This window comes from Malaclemys terrapin, chromosome 4 (genome assembly GCF_027887155.1).
Source record: "Malaclemys terrapin pileata isolate rMalTer1 chromosome 4, rMalTer1.hap1, whole genome shotgun sequence".
NCBI classification, from domain to species: Eukaryota; Metazoa; Chordata; order Testudines; family Emydidae; genus Malaclemys; species Malaclemys terrapin.
The window spans coordinates 23,491,506-23,511,047 of NC_071508.1; the positions used below are offsets into that span (position 1 = coordinate 23,491,506).

General features: G+C 45.4%; 1 protein-coding gene across 1 annotated transcript in view; it reads left to right on the plus strand.

Annotated features, from left to right (window-relative positions):
• MTCH1 (mitochondrial carrier 1) overlaps nt 1-19,542 on the plus strand; it is a 21,948-nt gene continuing 2,406 nt past the window's right edge. The window contains 12 exon segments of the mRNA XM_054025303.1: nt 1-236; nt 1,435-1,519; nt 3,670-3,776; nt 4,515-4,592; nt 5,394-5,451; nt 7,954-8,005; nt 10,458-10,517; nt 15,257-15,350; nt 16,390-16,437; nt 17,233-17,300; nt 18,132-18,207; nt 19,518-19,541. Of these exon segments, the coding sequence (XP_053881278.1) occupies nt 63-236; nt 1,435-1,519; nt 3,670-3,776; nt 4,515-4,592; nt 5,394-5,451; nt 7,954-8,005; nt 10,458-10,517; nt 15,257-15,350; nt 16,390-16,437; nt 17,233-17,300; nt 18,132-18,207; nt 19,518-19,541 (924 nt within the window). The 5' untranslated portion in view covers nt 1-62.

Consider the following 19,542-nt stretch of genomic DNA (forward strand, 5'->3'; position numbering starts at 1 on the left):
CCCTGACCCGGAAGTGCGCGCCGGTGGCCCCAGCTGGCCTCCCCGCCGTTGTTGCCGAGGGGATGGCAGCTGCCGCCGCCGCCGCTCTGCCTGGGGGCCTCCGGGCCCCCCCCGCCGGCCTTGGGGCGGGAGGCAGGCCGGAGCCGGCGGAAGGATCCGAGTCCCTCTTCGTGGTGCTGGGGGCCGGCTTCACGGCGCTGAGCCACCCGCTGCTCTACGTCAAGCTGCTGATCCAGGTCCGGGGCGCCCCGAGATGGGCCCGGGGGGAGGGGACGCCGTGGGGGGAGCCCGGGCAGGGGAGGCCCGGGGGCGGGTGGCAGCACTGGTAGTGTCCCTGAGACACTCCCTGTGTATCCAGGGGGAGTTACGCGTGTTGATGGCGGGGGGCTGAGGGGATTCTGGGGCGGGGGCTGCTGGTAGGTGCGTATGACGGACGTGAGTGACCTTGGGCTGGGAGAGGTGGGCAGCTCTGGGGATAGTGGTGCAGGGGATCCAGGGCATTGCAGGAGACCTTTGTGCACAGGGGTGGGCCTGGGGCATTTTGTAGGAGTGCTGGGGGTGTGTGGAGGATTCAGGAGCATGGTCTGTCTGTCATGGGGATATCTAGGGGCTTGGGCTACCGAAGGAGAAACAGGCACTTTGGGGACTACATGATTATGTGAGATCAGGGGTGTAGGGCTGTTCTGGGGTGTGTGCGAAGAGTGAGAGTTGATAGTGCTTGCACTGGGGCTGTGCAGGGCCCTATGGGAGTCTTGGAGAACTGGAAGGTATGGGGGGAATAGTCTTAGAGTTCAGAAAAAAGAACAGGAGTACTTGTGGCACCTTAGAGACTAACAAATTTATTTGAGCATAAGCTTTCGTGGGTTACAGTCCATTTCATCGGATGCATAGAATGGAATAGAGTTCAGAGTGACTCCAGAATTTGGTACATGCCATGTACAAATATGAGACGTCTGGAACATGCAAACGTTTCAGAGCCTGCTGCATGCTCGGGTTTCTACATGTATGTTTGTGGGACACTGGTATGTCTGGGAGGGACCACGGCATGTGTTTGAGCTAAGTAAGGGTGAAAGCATTGTTATGTGCTATGTGGAAGGGGTAATAGAAGAGTTGGGCAGTCTGTGAAACATAAGGAAAAGAGTGGGTCTTTCCCATTGGGTTGTACTGAATATGGGTGGAGTCTAATGCCTGGGCTATATATCAGAAATACTGCTTATTCAGGAATGTTTGTAACACTAATACTGGTGTTTTGGCTTGCCAGGGTGGCTATATTAATGGGGCTCTTTGAGAAAAGGTTTGGTATAGATTGGAGACATGGAAGAATACAGCTCTGCTATAACGTATAATACAGATGCTCACATTCTTGTGATCCAATGGCTTTGGGGGGAGTCCTTGTAAGAAGCGGATAGTAGCTGACTGGTGTTTCTTTTGAAGGTCGGGCATGAACCTCTACCTCCAACCATTGGGAGAAATGTGCTGGGGAAAAAAGTATTGTACCTACCTGGCTTTTTCACATATGGTGAGTATATCTTAGTAATAGCTTGAGACCATATTCTGAAGGGGAAGGTGTGAGAACTGCCCATTTAGGACCTATTTAAATCAGCTAAAGTGCCCTCATTCTCAGTCCCAGTTACAATACAGTAATGTCCTGATACAGTTCTGTCTTGTCTCTGATGCATACTCCAGGTTTCTGTCTCTCACGCTTTGGCAACACTCACACAGTTTATTTTTCTTGCTAATTATACTATTGAGTTCAACTGCAAGCAGAGATGGGACCTGAAATGTTTTGGCTGATTGCTGTCTCAATATTTTAGTCAAAGCTTTTGGGTAGATCTATGTAACAATTGTTGCAAGGAAGGAAAAAAATAGTTGTTGGGAAGAGCTAAATCTTAAGCACACCATTGCAGTTTACTAAACTGTCAGATGTTTGTAATTTTACTAACGAGGTGGGGTTGAGATTATTATGGGGGTGGCTTTACATTAAGGTCTACTCTACACATTTAACCATGTCACCTAACTCTGCTATTCCCTGGCCCAGTTATCACACTGGTTTGTAGTGTAGGTGGTGAATGTAAATGTGGCTTATAGTTTGCGATGAAGGATTTAGCCTGGTTTAAGGGACAGTTAAGCTCCTCTTTACACTACAAAATATGGACGTGTTGTAACTTGATCCTCTGACGTGCTTGTTTGTAGTGTAGATGGGGCTTTAAAGGGACAGAAATACGCAAAAAAGGAGTAAAGAAGCAGGGGAGGGGAAGATATTTGGAAGAAAAATACATTTTAATTTCTCTTTAGAAGTGTATCCGCATGAGAGAGATGTGGGAGTCATACACTCATGAATCCTGCTCCTGGTGCTGACAGTGAATTTCTCTGGCCTTGGGCACATTGCTTTGCCTCTTTTTTTTTTTTTTAAATGGTCATAATACTTGAAGGGCAGGGAGTGACGAGAGTCTCTGTAAAGCTCTTTTAAAATGAGAAGGCAGAAATGGATAGGATCCTGAAACCTGGCTTGAAATATCTGTTAACTGATGAGGGAAGGAATACAAAATGCAGTAGCAATCCAAGTCAGTAAATTGAAAACCCGTTCTTATGGCTCTGGAGATGTTAGGCAGTGGGAGTTCTACAGTGTCTCCCCTTGTTGTCAGATGGTCTATTTTCATAATATGTTTGCAGTGATGGGAGGTGTGTGTGTGTGTGGGGGGGGGGGGGGTTCTTGTGATTTAAGGAATCCATGCCATGTGCCACTAAGGAACAAACAGCCTTGTAGAAAGCAAAGAGTGGGTGAGCAGGAATAATCTGTTTTAGTGCTCAGCAGATATTGGGTCTAATTCACCTCAGCTGTAATTCCACTGAAATCAATGCTGTTACACCAGGGATAAATTCAATGCACTTGTTTTTCTTCTCTTCCTAGCAGTCAGCTGTTCTGTGTAATGACTGAAGTTTTATACAGCATCTTATTCAAAGATCTTAAAGAACTGAATAAATTATCATTCCTGAAATCTATTTTAGGTACTTATTTGGCCCCCATTATCTGAGTGCTTCACAAGTTTGAATGTATTTATCCTCACAACACGCTTGTGAGAGGGAAGTACTATTATCCTCATCTTACAGCTGGGAAACTGAGGCACAGACTAAATGATGTGCCCAAGGTCACGTAGGAAGTCTGTTGCAGAGCAGTGAATTGAACCTGGGTCTCCTCTCTTCCATGCTAGCACCCTAGCCATTCGTCCTCTCAAACTAAGCCCTCTGGGCTGGAAGGAGGAAGAAACCCTATGCAACAGATAAGGGATTCTTCTCTCCCTGTCCTAATCCAATTAAAATGCCTTGACTCTTTTAGTTAGGCAGAACATAATCAAGAGGTTTATTAGTCCAAGACATCAGAGGTAATGCTCCATCTGTAGCCAAGGTGTGTGTGGGGGGGAATGCTAAAGTTTCTTTGGCAACTAGAAGCAGCCCAGAGCTCTTTCACATCCCATCTGAAGCTTCTGTGGGTCTTTATGATAAATCACTTGAGGTGCTATACTACATCATTTCAAGTAGATGCCATAACGTGCTTGAGTCTTAGTGCTGTTTAGATTGGAAATTGGAGACTTTGCAAACTGTTGTGTTTGATTCCCTGCTAACAGGCTGATTCGTGAAATGACACCAGTATAATGTTTTCTTACCTAGCTAGACACATTGTGGAAGTGGATGGGAAAATGGGCCTCTTCCGCGGCCTTGCTCCTCGAATCCTCTCTAGCACTTTATCCACTGTCACCCGAGGGACTGTGAAGAAGGTAAAAGGGCAAGTTTATTTTTTCATAAGGGGCCTACTGGATCTAACACTACATCATTTCACAGTGTTGTTGGAACAGAATTAAGTAGCATGTACATGTGGTTATTGCCTCATCTGTATGTGGAGCATTAAATTCACCTCTTTGTGTGTGTGCTTTGCTGAGAACCAGTGAGTTCTAGTCAGCTCTAAAAATTGCTTGGGAGCAAGGTGGAAACAGCTTCAGCCTCCAGTGAATTCTCTCTAGACGTGCCCATCATTAAATTGGTGATTCTTCAGCTGTTTATTGTGTGGATGATTTTGTGAGAAGAAAGTTTTGTGCACCGCCTCTGCTCCCTCTTCTTTCAATCCTCCTGATTATCCCTCCAGTGTTCTCGGTCCATGTGGCTTTATGGACCACTGCAAATGGTCCATAAAGCTATATGTGTTGGTGATTCTCCTGGACCATATTTTGAGAACAGCTTATTAAGTTATGAACAAGTTGCTTTAAAAATGTCTGCATGCTCAAATTTTAGCTAGTAGGAGCTTGTCTGCAGTTAAGGATCAGTGGTGTATGAAAGGGTGACCCCAGTAACCTTAAAGTTCCGTATCAGGCCTGTTAGTCTTATCGTTAGGGGAAGTTCTTCTAAATTTGACTGAGACGTTGTTGGTTTCACTGTCAGCCCCGAGCACAGACCAGTGATTGTTCACATCTGTCTTCAGCTGCTGTGAATTTCATTTATTTTTAATCCTCCCACCCCAGGTCTTTCCTGTGGAGGACATGGAGCATGTTTCTAACAAGGATGATGTGAAGACTTCTCTCCAAAAAGTGGTGAAAGAGGTTAGGAGCATTTTCTCCTCATTAAACCTTTATCAAATGCAGGCTCTGAGAGCAATCTCAGTGTATGAATATTGCATGTTAATGAATAATCTAGAGAGCTCACAGTGGAGACAAATACCCTAGAGGCTGAAAACACTGGGGCAAAGCATACACGGCTGCTATGGGTGAAATTACTCGGAAAAATATATATTGAGTACCAAGGTATTGACACTAAACAGGAGTGCACCCTAGGGCCTGGCTATCAAATGTTTCATACAAATATTGTTGAGAAGTTTACCATGAGCAGCTTAATGTCGATTAAGTACTGTGAGTCTTTTAAACTTGTTACTTTTAATAAGAGGAAAGAGAAAAGATGTGAGTGCCAGTTTTTCACTCAATATCCAGGCCTTCCGCATTCAGGAACCAAGGAGTGAAAGAGATGACAGATGGAAAAGTAGATCAGGAATGACAGTGACCTAGACACAGCCTAGGAGATGACCAGGCTTTGAATGTTTTGGGTCACTGTACTAACACCCTGTGGTAGGGACATGCTGTGATGTTTATGTTCTTTATAAACCTCTTTTGGGCCCACTCCTCTGGCTTCAGAACATATTATGTAATTCAGCAATATTCAAATTGGCATAGGAGTCGTGTGTGAGAAACAAATCAGTTAATTTAGCCCTCTGAAAACATTTTCTCGTGGCGGGAGCTGATCTCTTATAGCTAGGTGATGATTGTAGAGTCAGTTGCAGTGAATAGGCCTGTTCCTTGTAACACGGTTAGCTTCTTTGCAGCTTTTAATGTGGTATGTTTTTTTTCCAGACCTCTCATGAGATGCTGATGCAGTGTATGTCCCGGGTTATCTCACATCCCCTGCATGGTGAGTCCTGTTCTTCTGACCTGTTGCCTGCTCTTGATTTAAAAGCTTAGTCCCCTTGCCTGCCCTGAGATATGCTGGATAGCCAGTCCTCGTCACTGAATTCATTGTGCTTGTTTCTGATTAAAAAAAAATTATTCAGCTTCGCAGGACTGGAATGGACCTCGAGAGATCTTCTAATCCAATCCCCTGCTCTCATGGCAGGACGAAGTAGTATCTAGACCACCCCTGACAGGTGTTTGTCTAACCTGCTCTTATAAATTTCCAGTGATGGAGATTCCACAACCTCCCTAGGCAATTTATTCCAGTGCTTAACCACCCTGACAGGAAGTTTTTCCTAATGTCCAACCTAAACCTCTCTTGCTGCAATTTAAGCCCATTGTGATTCCTAGCATCTGAATCCATTAGAAGAGCATGAGCTACAAACTGACACTAGGAAAGGATAATACTCAGCATCCTAGTGATGGGATATTCAGAGCTTGGAGATGAGGCTGTCTCTTACAGCTCATTTGGTAGCTTATACTAGGAGTTTTACAAATATAAAAGTATAATTTAGGCAGGCCAAAAAAGAATTTGAAGAACAACTAGCAAAAGACACAAAAACTAACAACAAAATTTTGTTTTAAGTACATCAAAAGCAGGAAGCCTGCAAGGCACTTGGATGATCAAGGTGCTAAATGAGCACTCACGAAAGATGAGGCCGATGCAGAGAAGCTAAGTGAATTCTTTGCATCGGTCTTCGCTGAAGAGGATGTGAGGGAGATTCCCACACCCGAGCCATTCTTTGTAGGTGACGAATCTGAGGAACTGTCCCAGATGGAGATGTCAGTAGATGAGTTTTTGGAATAAATTAAACGGTAATTAATAGTCACCAGGACCAGATAGTTTTGACCCAAGAGTTCTGAAGAAACTCAGATATGAAATTGCAGAACTACTAATTGTGGTATGTAACCTATTGCTTAAATCAGCCTCTGTACCAGATGACTAGAGGATGCTAATGTAATGCCAATTTTTAAAAAAGGCAGTTACAGGCCAGTAAGCCCAATTTCAAGTTTAGGCAAATTGGTTGAAACTGTAATAAAAAACAGAATTATCAGATGCATAGATGTGACAATGCGGTTCTGGCGGAACCCAACTGAGAGTGCCAACTCAGGACAAATTGCTCAAATAGGGCAGTTACAGCCCAAGGCTGGGGTTTTTTCCACCTCTAAGGCAAACCAAACCAGCCAGACTAAGAGGACTTCGGTCTCATCCCACTGGCTAATCGCAAGTCTCACAAGCAATCTCCTTAGACACTCCAGTTTCCCAGTATTACCACCAGTGCCACTCATTATGGGGACAAATGGTTATGAAAACCAATACCCCAGTAAAAGAAAAAGGTTCTCCTGATCCCAAAGGACCAAGCCCCAGACCCAGGTCAATATACAAATCAGATCTTACCCACAAATCACGCTGTTGCCAATCCTTCAGAATCTAAAATCTAAAGGTTTATTCATAAAAGGAAAAAGATAGAGATGAGCGTTAGAATTGGTTAAATGGAATCAATTACATACAGTAATGGCAAAGTTCTTGGTTCAGGCTTGCAGCAGCGATGGAATAAACTGCAGGTTCAAATCAAGTCTCTGGAATACATCCCCCACTGGGATGGGTCCTCAGTCCTTTGTTCAAAGCTTCAGCTTGTAGCAAAGTTCCTCCAGAGGTATGAAGCAGGATTGAAGACAAGATGGAGATGAGGCATCAGCCTTATATAGTCTTTTCCAGGTGTAAGAACACCTCTTTGTTCTTTCTGTGGAAAATTACAGCAAAATGGAGTCTGGAGTCACATGGGCAAGTTCCTGCATACTTTGCTGAGTCTCAAGGCATATTTGCCTTCTCTCAATGGGTCCATTGTATAGCTGATGGTCTTTAATGGGCCATCAAGCAGGCTCGGCAGAGCTAACACCAGTTTGTCTGGGATGTCACCCAGCAGCATAACATAAGTTTGAAATACAGACAGTATAGAGCCAATATTCATAACTTCAACTACAAAAGTAATACACACATATAGACAGCATAATCATAACCAGTAAACCATAATCTTGTCTTAGACACCCCATTTGACCCCCTTTATACAAGATTTGCGTGCCACTACAGGACCTCGGTTGCAACAATGATCTATATGGTCCCAGATTATATCAATAACGTCACAATAGATGAACAAGATTTTTGGGGGAAGAGTCAACATGGGTTTTGTAGAGGGAAATCAGTCTATTAGAGTTCTTTGAGGGGGTCAACAAACAATTGGATAAGGGTGATCCAGTTCTTATGAGTTCTCCTGCTATTGGACAATGACATGGAATCCATCACTGCTATTAGTGGGTGGTTGGGGAGGACTAGTTGTTCACTATTCTCAGGATGATGATGGGACGCTGTGGCTGATGGTGTCATTTCCACCTCCCAGATCAGATGCCTATCCATTTAAAAAGTCGTTGAGTTTAATTTACTGCCTTGTTTCTTTTCTTACAGTAATCTCGATGCGTTGCATGGTCCAGTTTGTAGGTCGGGAAGTCAAATACAGGTAAGCAGCTCTGGCATTTGTGTTGGATGTTTAAAGCACAGGACTTGGAGTCAGGATGTAGGAGCTGAAATAATAATGCACGAGGTCATACCATGATTGCACAGCCAGGAATATGACTGAAATCTGTGTTTTGTCTAGGGGATGACTGGCCTTGTGGCAAGCAGTGTTGTGCAGAGAGTAGGTGTCACAGACTCACAGATCGTGCCCACCCTTGGCCCCGTGCGGTCCGTGGGGGGTGCCCCTTTTAGTGAGACAGCCCTTCTCGGGGGTCCACTCTCTCTCGGGGTCAGCCCCCTCCACCTCCTGGATCCGCACCTATCTGAGCCTTAGCACGTCTGTCTCTGCCATGGGCCCGCTCAGGGAGTCCACTCACTCTGGACCCCAGGAGCCTCCACCCCCAAAGGGGTTGATGCAACCCTGTTCTCTAGACTGGAGTGACTCTCAGCCAGCATGAAACAGGAGGGTTTATTGAGAGTTGAACACAGCACAGGAAGCTCTCTGACCCTCAGGCCTGGCCTCCCTCAGCACAGCACATCCCAGTCTCTCTGCAACCAGGTGGGCTCTGCCTGCTTCCCCTCTCCAGCCCCGAGCCCCCCTGCTCGCAGCTGGACATCTGAGATCCCCGGCCCCAGGCCCAGCCTCTGTCCGTTGTCTTCTCTCCAGGTAAACAGGGTCGTAAACCGGGGCCTCCGCTCCTGCTTCTCTCCTCTGGCTGGAACCGGCTGGTTAGGTCACTGGCTCCTCACTCTGCAGCCCATTGTCCTCCCACTGGTTAGGTCACTGGCTCCTCACTCTGCAGCCCGTTGTCCTCCCACTGGCCAGAACCGGCTGCATCTCCTCAGCTGGGCCTCTGGGTCGCCAGGTCACCAGTCGCTGGGGTATCCATCCTCCCGGCCATTGGCTGGGTCCCCACGTCCTCTCTCCGGTCCTCTGCAAAACACACTCCCTCTCCCATCACCTCGTTAAACCAGTAACACCCAGGGAAACTGAGTCCCACCCCCTCCGCATGCAAACCATTGAAACTCCACAGAAAACAAGAACCCCCCCACTTCATCACAGTAGGGAAGGCTGGGTTCTGTTCTGTTCGCTGAGTCTATTAAGTCCAGTATCCTGTCTTTGGCTTTCGCCAACTGTTGTAATACGTCTACCTGATTACGCAGGTCTGTTCATAGGTGCACTCCAATTACTTTGAATTTTTCCTTGGATCACTGTCCTAATAAATTTGTTAGTCTCTAAGGTGCCACAAGTACTCCTGTTCTTCTTTTTGTCCTGACCAGACTTTGAAAACAGCAAGGAGGTGAATTGGGCTGAAGGGTGTATAGTTCATAACATGCTGCTCCTGCTGTTTGTCTGGAGACACTTTTCCACAAGCCTGTCACAGCAGGACCATAGTAGAGTATTGGCTCCATTGTGACGATTGTAACTTTGCAAGAGCCATCTAGGATGGTCTAGTGGTTAGGGCAGTAGCCTAGGAGTTGGGAGACCCTGGTTCAATTCTTGGCTCCGCAACAGGCTTCCGTTGTGACCTTGGGCAAATAGTTTAGTCTCTCTGTACCTCGGTTCCCCAGTTTTACAATGGGATAATAGCACTGCCATGCCTCATAGGGGTGTGTAAGGGTAAATACACCTCTACCCAGATATAATGCTGTCCTCGGGAGCCAAGAAATCTTATCGCATTATAGGTGAAACCGCATGATATCGAACTTGCTTTGATCTGCCGGAGTGCACAGCCCTCCCCGCCCCCCCCCCCCCCCCGGAGCGCAGCTTTACTGCGTTATATCCGAATTCGTGTTATATCGGGTCGCGTTATATCGGGGTAGAGGTGTACATTAAAGATTGTGACACACTTTAAGATCTACTGCTGAAAAGTGCTATATAAGAGCTAGGTGGTGGCGATATTACATTTTCATCCCAAAAATGTAATGGGCTCTGAGTACTGGGCGCTACATCTGTGTTTAAATAGTGATTTCTAGCATGCCTTCCCGCAGTTCCTCTCCTGAGAATCATGCTAGGCGGAGCATGCTAAAGACATACCATAGCACAGTTACAACATGGGTTTCAGAGGGAAAAAAAGTCTTCATGCTTGTTATGGACAGCAGACTAGAGCCCTCCAATCCACAGTGTTTAAACACAGTTGTAATTAGCACAGTTCTGATCCCAGTGTGGACAGAGCTCTGGATTGAACGTGAACCGGTGGACAGTTGCAGAATTGATGGCTTTCTTTTGTACACCTCCCCTCCCACCCACCCACCCACCCCCCAACCCAAGTCAGGATTATCCCAGGAAGGTGGTGGTCCCAGCTGTGCATGCAATAGAATTATTCCCAGGGAATGGTGGCGGTTCTCTCTGGTGCCGGAAGATATCAGTGGCCTTTGCAAGGATGCTATTGCCTAGAGATCGTGAGCGGGGTTATGCACTCAACTTGGTTATAACTGTTTTCCTCTCTCAACAGTGGTGTGTTTAGCTCCATTGGCAGGATTTTTAAAGAAGAAGGGATCTTGGGATTCTTTGTGTACGTGAGTCTGTTTAATTTTTGTATTTTCTTCCTTAATCGCAAAGCGTTAGGGAAAGCAGTCAAAAATCAAAAAGCCTGTCTCAAGTCCCCTCTTATCTGAAACCTCATTGCCCAAGTGACTTCCCTGTCACTGGAGGCATGAGGATTGAGTCTTTCCTTTGTGTGAGCACCAGTTTGGCCTGTAGGTTTAGGGGAGTGTGCATACGATTCTGACAGTTTATTCAATCAAAATTTCAGTGTGCAAGGGAAAACCCTCTTTTATACATTTCGTTGATGTTGGGTCCCAGTTATGTGAAGGGGCATTTAAAGCACTTGCTTGTACAACAGATACTAGTGATAGATCAAGTGCAAAAATGAAGGAGGTGCACTATTGAAATAAAATAGTTAAAACATGGTAAGAGGCAGATTTCAAATGCCTGACGCACTCTGGGTTGGAATTAGCAGTGCTTCATACTGTGAGTAGGTTTGACTTCGCTATGGCGATGTAGAATTCTAAAGACAATGCTGTCGAAATCAAACAGCAGTACAGCTCAAAGGCACTTCTGACCTTGTTATGAAGCAGGATGAATTGACAATGTAACTAAAGAGGAAGTCTGGCAGATAATTAAGGGTTTAAGCCAAAATTTCACATTCCTCTCCTTTTGCCGTCTAATAAAACACCTGCTGCTTTTATTAGCAGCAGTTGGATAAGTCATTTTTTTTTTTATTATTACATCAATAATAGTGAAATAGTCTCTGATTGAAACTGCACGAAGGGATTTTGGTCAGGGGGATTTTGGTGTGGGAATTGTCTGCCTTGGGAAAGTTAGCCAGCACATTGTGGTTAAGATGTACTATCTGATCGTAAATGAGCACAGGTTGGCATGACTGTGTTTCTCAACCAATCGTTACATGCTGGTAATAGTCTGAATTCACAAGTGAAAATGGTCTGATGCTGGGAAAGGTCTACTCAGTTGGATGCTGGGTCAGGAAAGCACTGAAGCACATGCTGAACTTCTGGAAGACAATAGGACTTTAATCACGTGCTTAAGACACGTTGAAGCATACACTTAAACACTATCCTGAATAGAGATGCTTTCCTGAATCAAGGATTTGGTCCCAGCTGTGTATTGTGTGGCATCCAGGTTTCAGTTTAAACAGCTTTTGGGCTTGTCACATGGCCACTCGTCTCCTCTAGGAACTTTCCCATGCTTCTGCTGTCTTGTTGCATTCTTGTTCAACAGTTCAGCATCCTGGTGTGTGTGTGTGTGTGTGTGTGTGTGTGTGTGTGTGTGTGTGTGTGTGTGTGAACTTCCCCCTTGCAGTTTTTATGCCTCCTTCCTTGCTCACAAATTGCAGGTTTCTCCTCTGCCTTGAGTCCACAGTCCTCTTGCTTTTGGCGGCTAACATAGAACAACATAAGGAGGAGGAAGCTCATCAGTTCTGCTTGCCATTGGGATGGGTCTTGAGGTCACATGGTGATGCAGCATTGCATGTTGTAGGACATGATAAGAGGAAGGGGAAGAAATATTTGAAAGGAGCTTCAATCACTTAGCAGGGCTATAGCCATCCATGCAGAAAAAAGTGCGCAGCAGTATCTCCCTGATGCTCTCTGCGACCACGATGGGGAAGCTGTGTCAAAGCACAAACAAAAATGTGGGGTTATGGCAGGTGTTTCCTGGCAAATGTTGGACTACTCCATCAAATGTTCTGCACTTGAGACTATTTAAAGACAGTTTAGAGGAGTTCATGCAAAATCTGTGTTCTCTGCTGCCCCCTGGTGAGGGGAAGGGCTCTTGTAGCTGGGTCTCTTACACCTACTCCTCTTGGAAGGGAAGGACAGATGTTTTTGGTAAAGGCAACTGTGAATAGAGGACACCTAGCTGGACTCCTCTGCCTGATTGCGAAGGCTGGAAGTCACAGAAATTCTTCAGCTAAACACCAATTCCTCCCACTGCTCCCTCTTTAGATTATCTGGCTGGTGAATCGGAACCACATTGAGCCAAAGAGGGTGGTGGTATTGGGGACCCCAAGCCCAGAAGAGGGAGCTGTGCTTCCCTTTAGCCTCTGCTCATGTTCTCCTTTCGTTAGAACCTGTACAGAGAGATGGAGGCACTAAGAAATGCTGTATGAAGAAGCTGACCGTGCTCCCTTCCCCATATAAAATAAACTCTCTTGGTAACCCATTTAAACTTAATAGCTCACAGGAAGTGTGTCAGTGCAAATCCAATAGCACTAAATTCATCAAACTCAACTGGCTATGGGTTGCATTTGATGGTTCCATGGAGGCAGAATTCCATGTCCTCCTTATTCTGCTTCTCTCATGTCAGTAGCACCCTGCCTGCCAGTGTGACAGGGTAATCATTTGATCTCTTCTCTGAAATGAAGTCCTTAAGCTGTTGAGTGAAAACTTCTGTCTCAGGCCCTGTTTGGAAAGCTATACCTGATTCTCTCTTAGGGCAGTAGGAATTCCAATGCTAGCCCTTGCATAATAGATATGTCGTTGGATTTTGATACGTCATGCACATTTTTCTTTTCCATCTCTGACTGAGTAAGGATAGTAACGCATTATGGTTCTTACCATAAATGTAACCCTAGAGATCCAGCTCCGTACAAAGAAAATGGGGGAAAGGTCTATTTACAGAAGCAGAGACCCAGTAAACACTACTTCCAGACTAGTAACAATGTCGAGAATCCTCCCTCCTTCATTAGCATTAAGCACAGCTGCATTGTATTTGCAATTATTCAGGGCACTGCCTTCCAAATGTTTCTTGTGAATTACTGTAGAGAGAAAATATTTTTACATTATATGAATATTTTAAAATTATAAATTAAAACCAAACTATCTGAAAAATTAGAACCTTCACTTTCTCTGTCATATCTCTTGCTCATGCGTGCGTGTGAATTACTTCGCTATATAGCTAATCCTCAGTTATATATCCCTGCTTGTATTGTTCCTCTGGCAACATTAACTGCAGTCTTCAAAGCTGTTCAGCCATTCACAGCACAGGATTCATTAAAAAATATAAAAGCAAACCATTAATGTAATCAAGATGGACCAAACCATGCTGTTCTGTTTAAGTTTGTCTTGCTTCAACAAATGGAACAGGATATGTGTTTGTTTCCTAGCCAAAAAAGGCAATCTGTTTGGGGTGGGTGGGTAGAAGGGGAATGAACTTCTGTGAATGAAATTGTCAGAGGAGGCTCTGAAAGCCCCCACGTTTCATTTACCATAAATGTTCTAATTTTGGGAGGAATATTCTGAATATCTACTTTGGTTACTGAGATAACATCCAAAGCCTTTGTCACTGAGAAATTAAAATACACGAGCAATAGCTGTGTGTAGGACCTAGGCTAAAGCAACGGGCTTGTGCTCTGTTTCTGCAGAGGAAGCATAAACTAATTAAGTGGCTGTTGTGGCGGAGGCACTAATGTAGTTGAGGCTGGTGCACAAATAAGGAAATTAATCTCCCAAAAGCCTCATTAATTTTTAAGTGCCATTAAAAATGGGGGCAGTGGAGTTCTGCTATTAGGGTACCATGAGCACTGGCCTGCTCAGTAAAATGAGAGACAAAGGTAAAACCAATGAGTCTACCTGCATCCCAATTCTTCACCATTGGCTTAAGTGGAATGCTTCCAGCTGGCCGTGCTCCAGACTGTGTAGGGAACATTCCATTCTGGGGCTTCAAAGCAGCAGAACTTCGATGATGGTGCCCCCACAAAACTGAGCAAAGCTGGCTGTACCCATTTTCAAAAAAGCCTTTAACAAACCTCTGCAGATAAAAAGGGCTGCAAACTGCTCATCTTAAAATGGTGCTAGTGGCAGGAAAGTAGTTCCCCAAATGGTAAAAGGGACAGAGAACTCTGAAGAGGAAATAGTTTTTCCCACCTTCTAAGAGGTCCTTGTGAAAAGGCTGAGGAATTGCAGCCAGAAACAAATTTACCAACAGGAAATTATCAAGCAAAGAATCTTGCTGAGACTTCAAAATAGAGATTAACCAATGAGATGGCGCTTAAGGAAGAACAAGGGGGATGGGCTGATTGTGGGATTTGAAGCATTTTACTTATAGAGCACTTGTTCAGATCCACCTTAGGTTGGTAGTGGCCAAAAGGCATTGCGCAGCAACTGTTTAGTGGGCTGAGATGACTTGGTAGATCTTAGTCCAGTTCATAGCTATGGAAGGGGCCTCCAATTCTAACATCTGTTAGAGCATCTCAGTCTGTCTCCCTGCAGTTGGAGTCCGTTCCTAGCGTGAAGGTGTCAAGGGCTTTGTCTTCGCTGCCAAAAGTGTTTGTTTATTATGGGATTACTAACGGGTGTAAGTTATACTGCTGTAAACAAAACCTCTTCTGCAATGCAGAGAGCCCATGTTTCAGAACCAACCTCTGCAACTGATACCTTATTGTCACTCTCAGCAGGGAGACCAAGGACCAAATATGTGGGAAGAATGAATTCTCCACCCCTTGTAGAGATGTCCTTGGCTGTCAGGGTTGAGGCCCATTTGTGTGGGTTAGTGGGGGAGAGGAAGGGGAAAGCTTTCATTGCCACTATCTGAGCTGTACCTGAATAAGCAGGATTTCTGTTTTCAGGGGTGTCAGTTTGGCATATTTAATCAGCAATTCATGACTTAAATATTCAATCAAGAACAAACCCAGTTTCCAAAGCCCTTCTGGGTGTTTTCTCCCATCCCAGTTGTGGGATGCAGACGGTAGCCCAGGAGACTTTCTGCCTTATGTTCATGTTCTTATTCTTTCAGTGGTTTAGTCCCTCACATCCTGGGAGACGTGGTCTTCTTGTGGTGCTGTAACATCCTGGCTCATTTCATCAACACCTATGCAGTGGATGACAATGTAAGTGGTGATTCTGTTGAACTGGAGCAGCAGAGGGTTTTGATGCCTTCGCTCCAGCATCAGGTGGTTTGTAGTCAGACCTTAAAATAGAGGGGTTAATGGAAAGTAGGGTGCGTAGAAATCAGTGGGCTTCAGATCAGGCCCTAAAAGAGGGATGAAGATGTTATGTTCAAATCGGGGTCCAGTTTAGGTTGAGATTTGGAGGGAAAGAGGACAGGCTCAAGCATGAATTGGGGCTGGAGTTTGGGTTCAGACTCTGCCGTTCCAAGTCTTCAGCCTAAAATGGTGTGAACATCACAAGCTCAGCTGCATCTAAACTAGAAAATGGTCCCTTTTCATTTTGGTCTAAAACCATTGGGCTGTGTTAGATCTATTGACTCAAATGCTTGGCCTCTACTCTTACCCCCTCCCTCCCCCAGATATCCTAATGGAAACAGACTTACAATAGTTTCAATAGTTTCTTAGGCTACGTTATAACTATGCAAAGCAGCCAGGTTTCAAGGTACAAGACAGGTAGGAAAGTATGATGAAACTGCCAATCATTAGAAACTGTGAATACATAGAAAGTAGAACCAGTGGATTGAACTGTTCATTTTTTCCTCCTGTACTCTTTACATTGCTGATGTGGCATATAGAATCTTTCTCCCCTAGGTTACTGGATCAAACGTAAGTCAAGTTGCGAGTAACCAAAAGTTACTCCCATGTAACCAATGACTGGTGGCCTGGATAAAATTAGGAAAGGGGCAGCTTATGTCTTAGTAAAAAGATGTCTTCACACAAGCTACTGCTGTGGTTGGCACGAAGGGTGCCCTTGTCCATCTGTTAACTCCACACTCCTTTCTTGGGTGTTCCATGTATATGCCATATGGTGGCCACCTCTGATTTTCTGCCATTTACTTTACTTTCTCTTGTTCAATACACTGAAACCTTGTGCTAAGCTTTTGTGTGAGGTGGGTTTAACTTAAGGACAAAATGAGATGCTGACATCAGCTGCCTTTTCCATGACCCCACTGGTTTCTTCCTTTCCTCTCCATTGCAGTTCAGCCAGGCATCTGTGATCCGGAGCTATACGAAGTTTGTGATGGGGGTATGTAGACGGTCGGCACACTACTTCTCCTCCTCCCCATGCCCCGCATTCTCTGGTGTGAGCGCTCATGCATAGATGTTCCCAGGCTACAAGCATGTGTGTGCGCACTGTGTATGGGTGCTGCTGTGGCTGTGGGTGCGCCTCCTTTCCTGTTTGTAGGTAAACTGATGTAAGCTTATGTCTAGTCTCCATGTACCATGGGACTGAGTATCAGAAACGCATAGGTCCCATTGACTTACAGTTGGAGTTGTGGGTGCTCATCATTTCTGTAAATTGGTTCCAGTGTGTCTCTTTCCCAAAACAATCCAAATCAGAATGGGTGTGTTTAAACCTAAAGATCAGAGTAACTTCACTAACACCCAAAATGTTACAGTTTTGATGTATTGAGTAACAGGGAGACACTACCCCTCTTCTTTGACTTACTCAGTGTGACATGCAGCACCACTAAGCTTTCCTATTCTTGTATAACACATTCAAACCAATAATGTGGCAGCTCTGTGGGTGGAAGGAGCACAGGAGATGCTTCTTTGAGGAAAGTCATCTCCCAGCCTGAATAAATACTCGCAGGGAGATACTACAAAACTTTCTTTAACCAATAGCCTTTGTCACAGCAGAGGTTAGAAATTGCCTGATGGTTTGTTGTTTATTTTTTTACAGCACCCAAAGTGTGCTAGACACTTCCAACCTGTCCTATTGTTGCATGAAGCCTTCCTGCTTGACCTTATTGTTTCCTGCTGCTTTTAGAGTTGAGTAGTGCAGAAGGGAGCGGCTCAGTTTGGTGATTCTTGGTTTCAGATTGCTGTGAGCATGCTGACGTATCCCTTCCTTCTAGTGGGAGATCTCATGGCCGTGAACAATTGCGGGTATGTCTATTGTTCTCAGACCTAATGTTTTGTTCTCCATTCTGTGAGACCTTTTTTCTTTTGACAGAGATCGACAGTCAGTAGTTTTCAATAATAGTCTTAACACTTTCAAATGGAACCATAAATTATATAGTCCCTTACACGGTGTAAAATGCATTCTCTGTCCCAAAGACTCTTCGATCAGAAGGCACGGACAAGACGTGGGACAATAGTTAAAGGGGGATGCACAGATTATCAATGATGTGGTCTGATAGGAATGAGAATAGAGAGGGTATTAGGGAGATAGGATCAGAGACTGCTCTAGCACAGGGGGCAGCGCCCCAAAGGGGGCGAGAGGGCCAGACGATCAAGAGGCAAATTCAAGCAAGGAGGTTGGGTGTCGGGAAGAAATGAGAACAAGTGAAGCTGTTTTCTCCAGCTCAGCCAGCCTTGCCACCCCCAAACACACACACTCTCTTCACGTTGAGTTCTCAGATGTGGCAGATTGGGAATGGAGGGAAACCTAAAGGGAATGGGAGCTGAACCTTTGCTATAGCATTTTCTGGGTAACAGCTGGTTCCTTAGTGTGCAGATGGAGCTGGGGATCCAGGTTTATAGTGCCACGTTTTGAATGTGTCCCGGTAACTCAATATTTGCACACGTCAGTTGTAATTGACTGACGCAGTATGTCATGGTGTGAATTATTTATCAGTAACTTGGCCTTTAGCCTGATGCTGACACTTTCAGTATTCCCACTTACACCTAGTCCTGTGTGCTGTCTGATGCTCTCTCTCCCTGCATAGTGCAGCTTGTGTCCATTCTCCTCCTTGATCCTCTCTCTTTGCCATGCAGGTTACGTGCCGGCCTCCCTCCGTACTCTCCTGTGTTTATATCCTGGGTTCAGTGTTGGAGACACCTCAGTGCTCAGGTGAGGGCTGCAGCGGGCAGTTTTACTTAGTTGAAGTCGTAGCCAACAGCAGGATTTCCCTGGCCGTGTGGGATTGGCCATGTTCATACTTAGGCTGTAAAGGTCTCCAAGGCCTGCCTAGGAGAAGCCCAACACCAGGTGCCAGCAGCCTGTCTTGTCTAATCTGCTTTGTAGCCTGTTGTTCAACACTTTCCATTGCCGTCGTTCTGTCTCTCTAAGGTACTTGTATGGCTCCCATTACTCCCTCACAAACTTTAATGTTATCTTCACAGTACCCGGATGAGACAGGGCAATGCTACTATCCCTGTCGCACAGATGGGAAAACAAGGCACAGAGGCAGACTTGCCCAAGATCTCACAGGAAGTGGAGCAGGGACTCAAACCTAGGTCTCTTCAGTCCTAGGCTGTTGTCCTCTAACCACTGGATTATCCTTCCTGTTCCTCATTCTGACCCTTTATCACCTCAAGGAGGAGGCCACTTGTGCAGGGCAATTTTGGAAACTCTTGTGTTATGTTCCCACCTGATCTTGCAAGCTATGCTGGGGTTTGACTAACTCAGCCTGGATGGGAGACTTCCATGGAACTTGCATCATTCAAAATAAAAATTCCATGATACTGCTTGGAATGGTAGGGGAGCATCCTGCCAGATCCTAACTTATCTTACATTCAGCCTAAACAAGCTTATCCTTCCTGTCGTATAGCAAGGTGTGTGTGTGTGTGTGACCCCTTGGCTTCAATAGATATAGATATATATCCTTTACCTAGCTCCTGGGGTGTAACGGGGCTTTGAGATCCTCAGTTGAAAAGTCCTATGGAAGGGCAAATTATTAAGCACAAAAGAATGAAAACTTGCAGGCTTGGAATCCTGAGGCTGAAGGAGTGATCAGGCCAGAAGATGAGCAGGGGTCACTGATGTTATAAATCAGGACTGCGAGGGCTACATTGGTAACTTGCAAGAAGCGTGAGGTTTGTGCCCTGTTTGCATATCTACAGAGTGTAGCAATTGCATGGTACACGCCCATGTTTGTTTCTGCTTCTCTTGTCCGTTGGACAGAAGTTGCTTGAGCTCTCTAGCAATTAAAAAGATGAAGTTCAGCTGAATCCTCACCCTTCAGTCATACGGAGGCACTGTAGTACTACAGTGGTGGGTGCTAGGAGTCAATCCCTGCTGTACAGTTCAGGGCTTAATCTTACAGCTCCCTGTTCCTGATTGCCAAACGCAGCACTGCTACTTCTCAGCAGCCAGTCAGGCAGCTGTGCCGAGGACTCTCCGTCTACCTCCCCTAACCCCTCTGCTCTTCTCTCTCCTAGGGGCAGTTGTTCCGAGGGTCCAGCC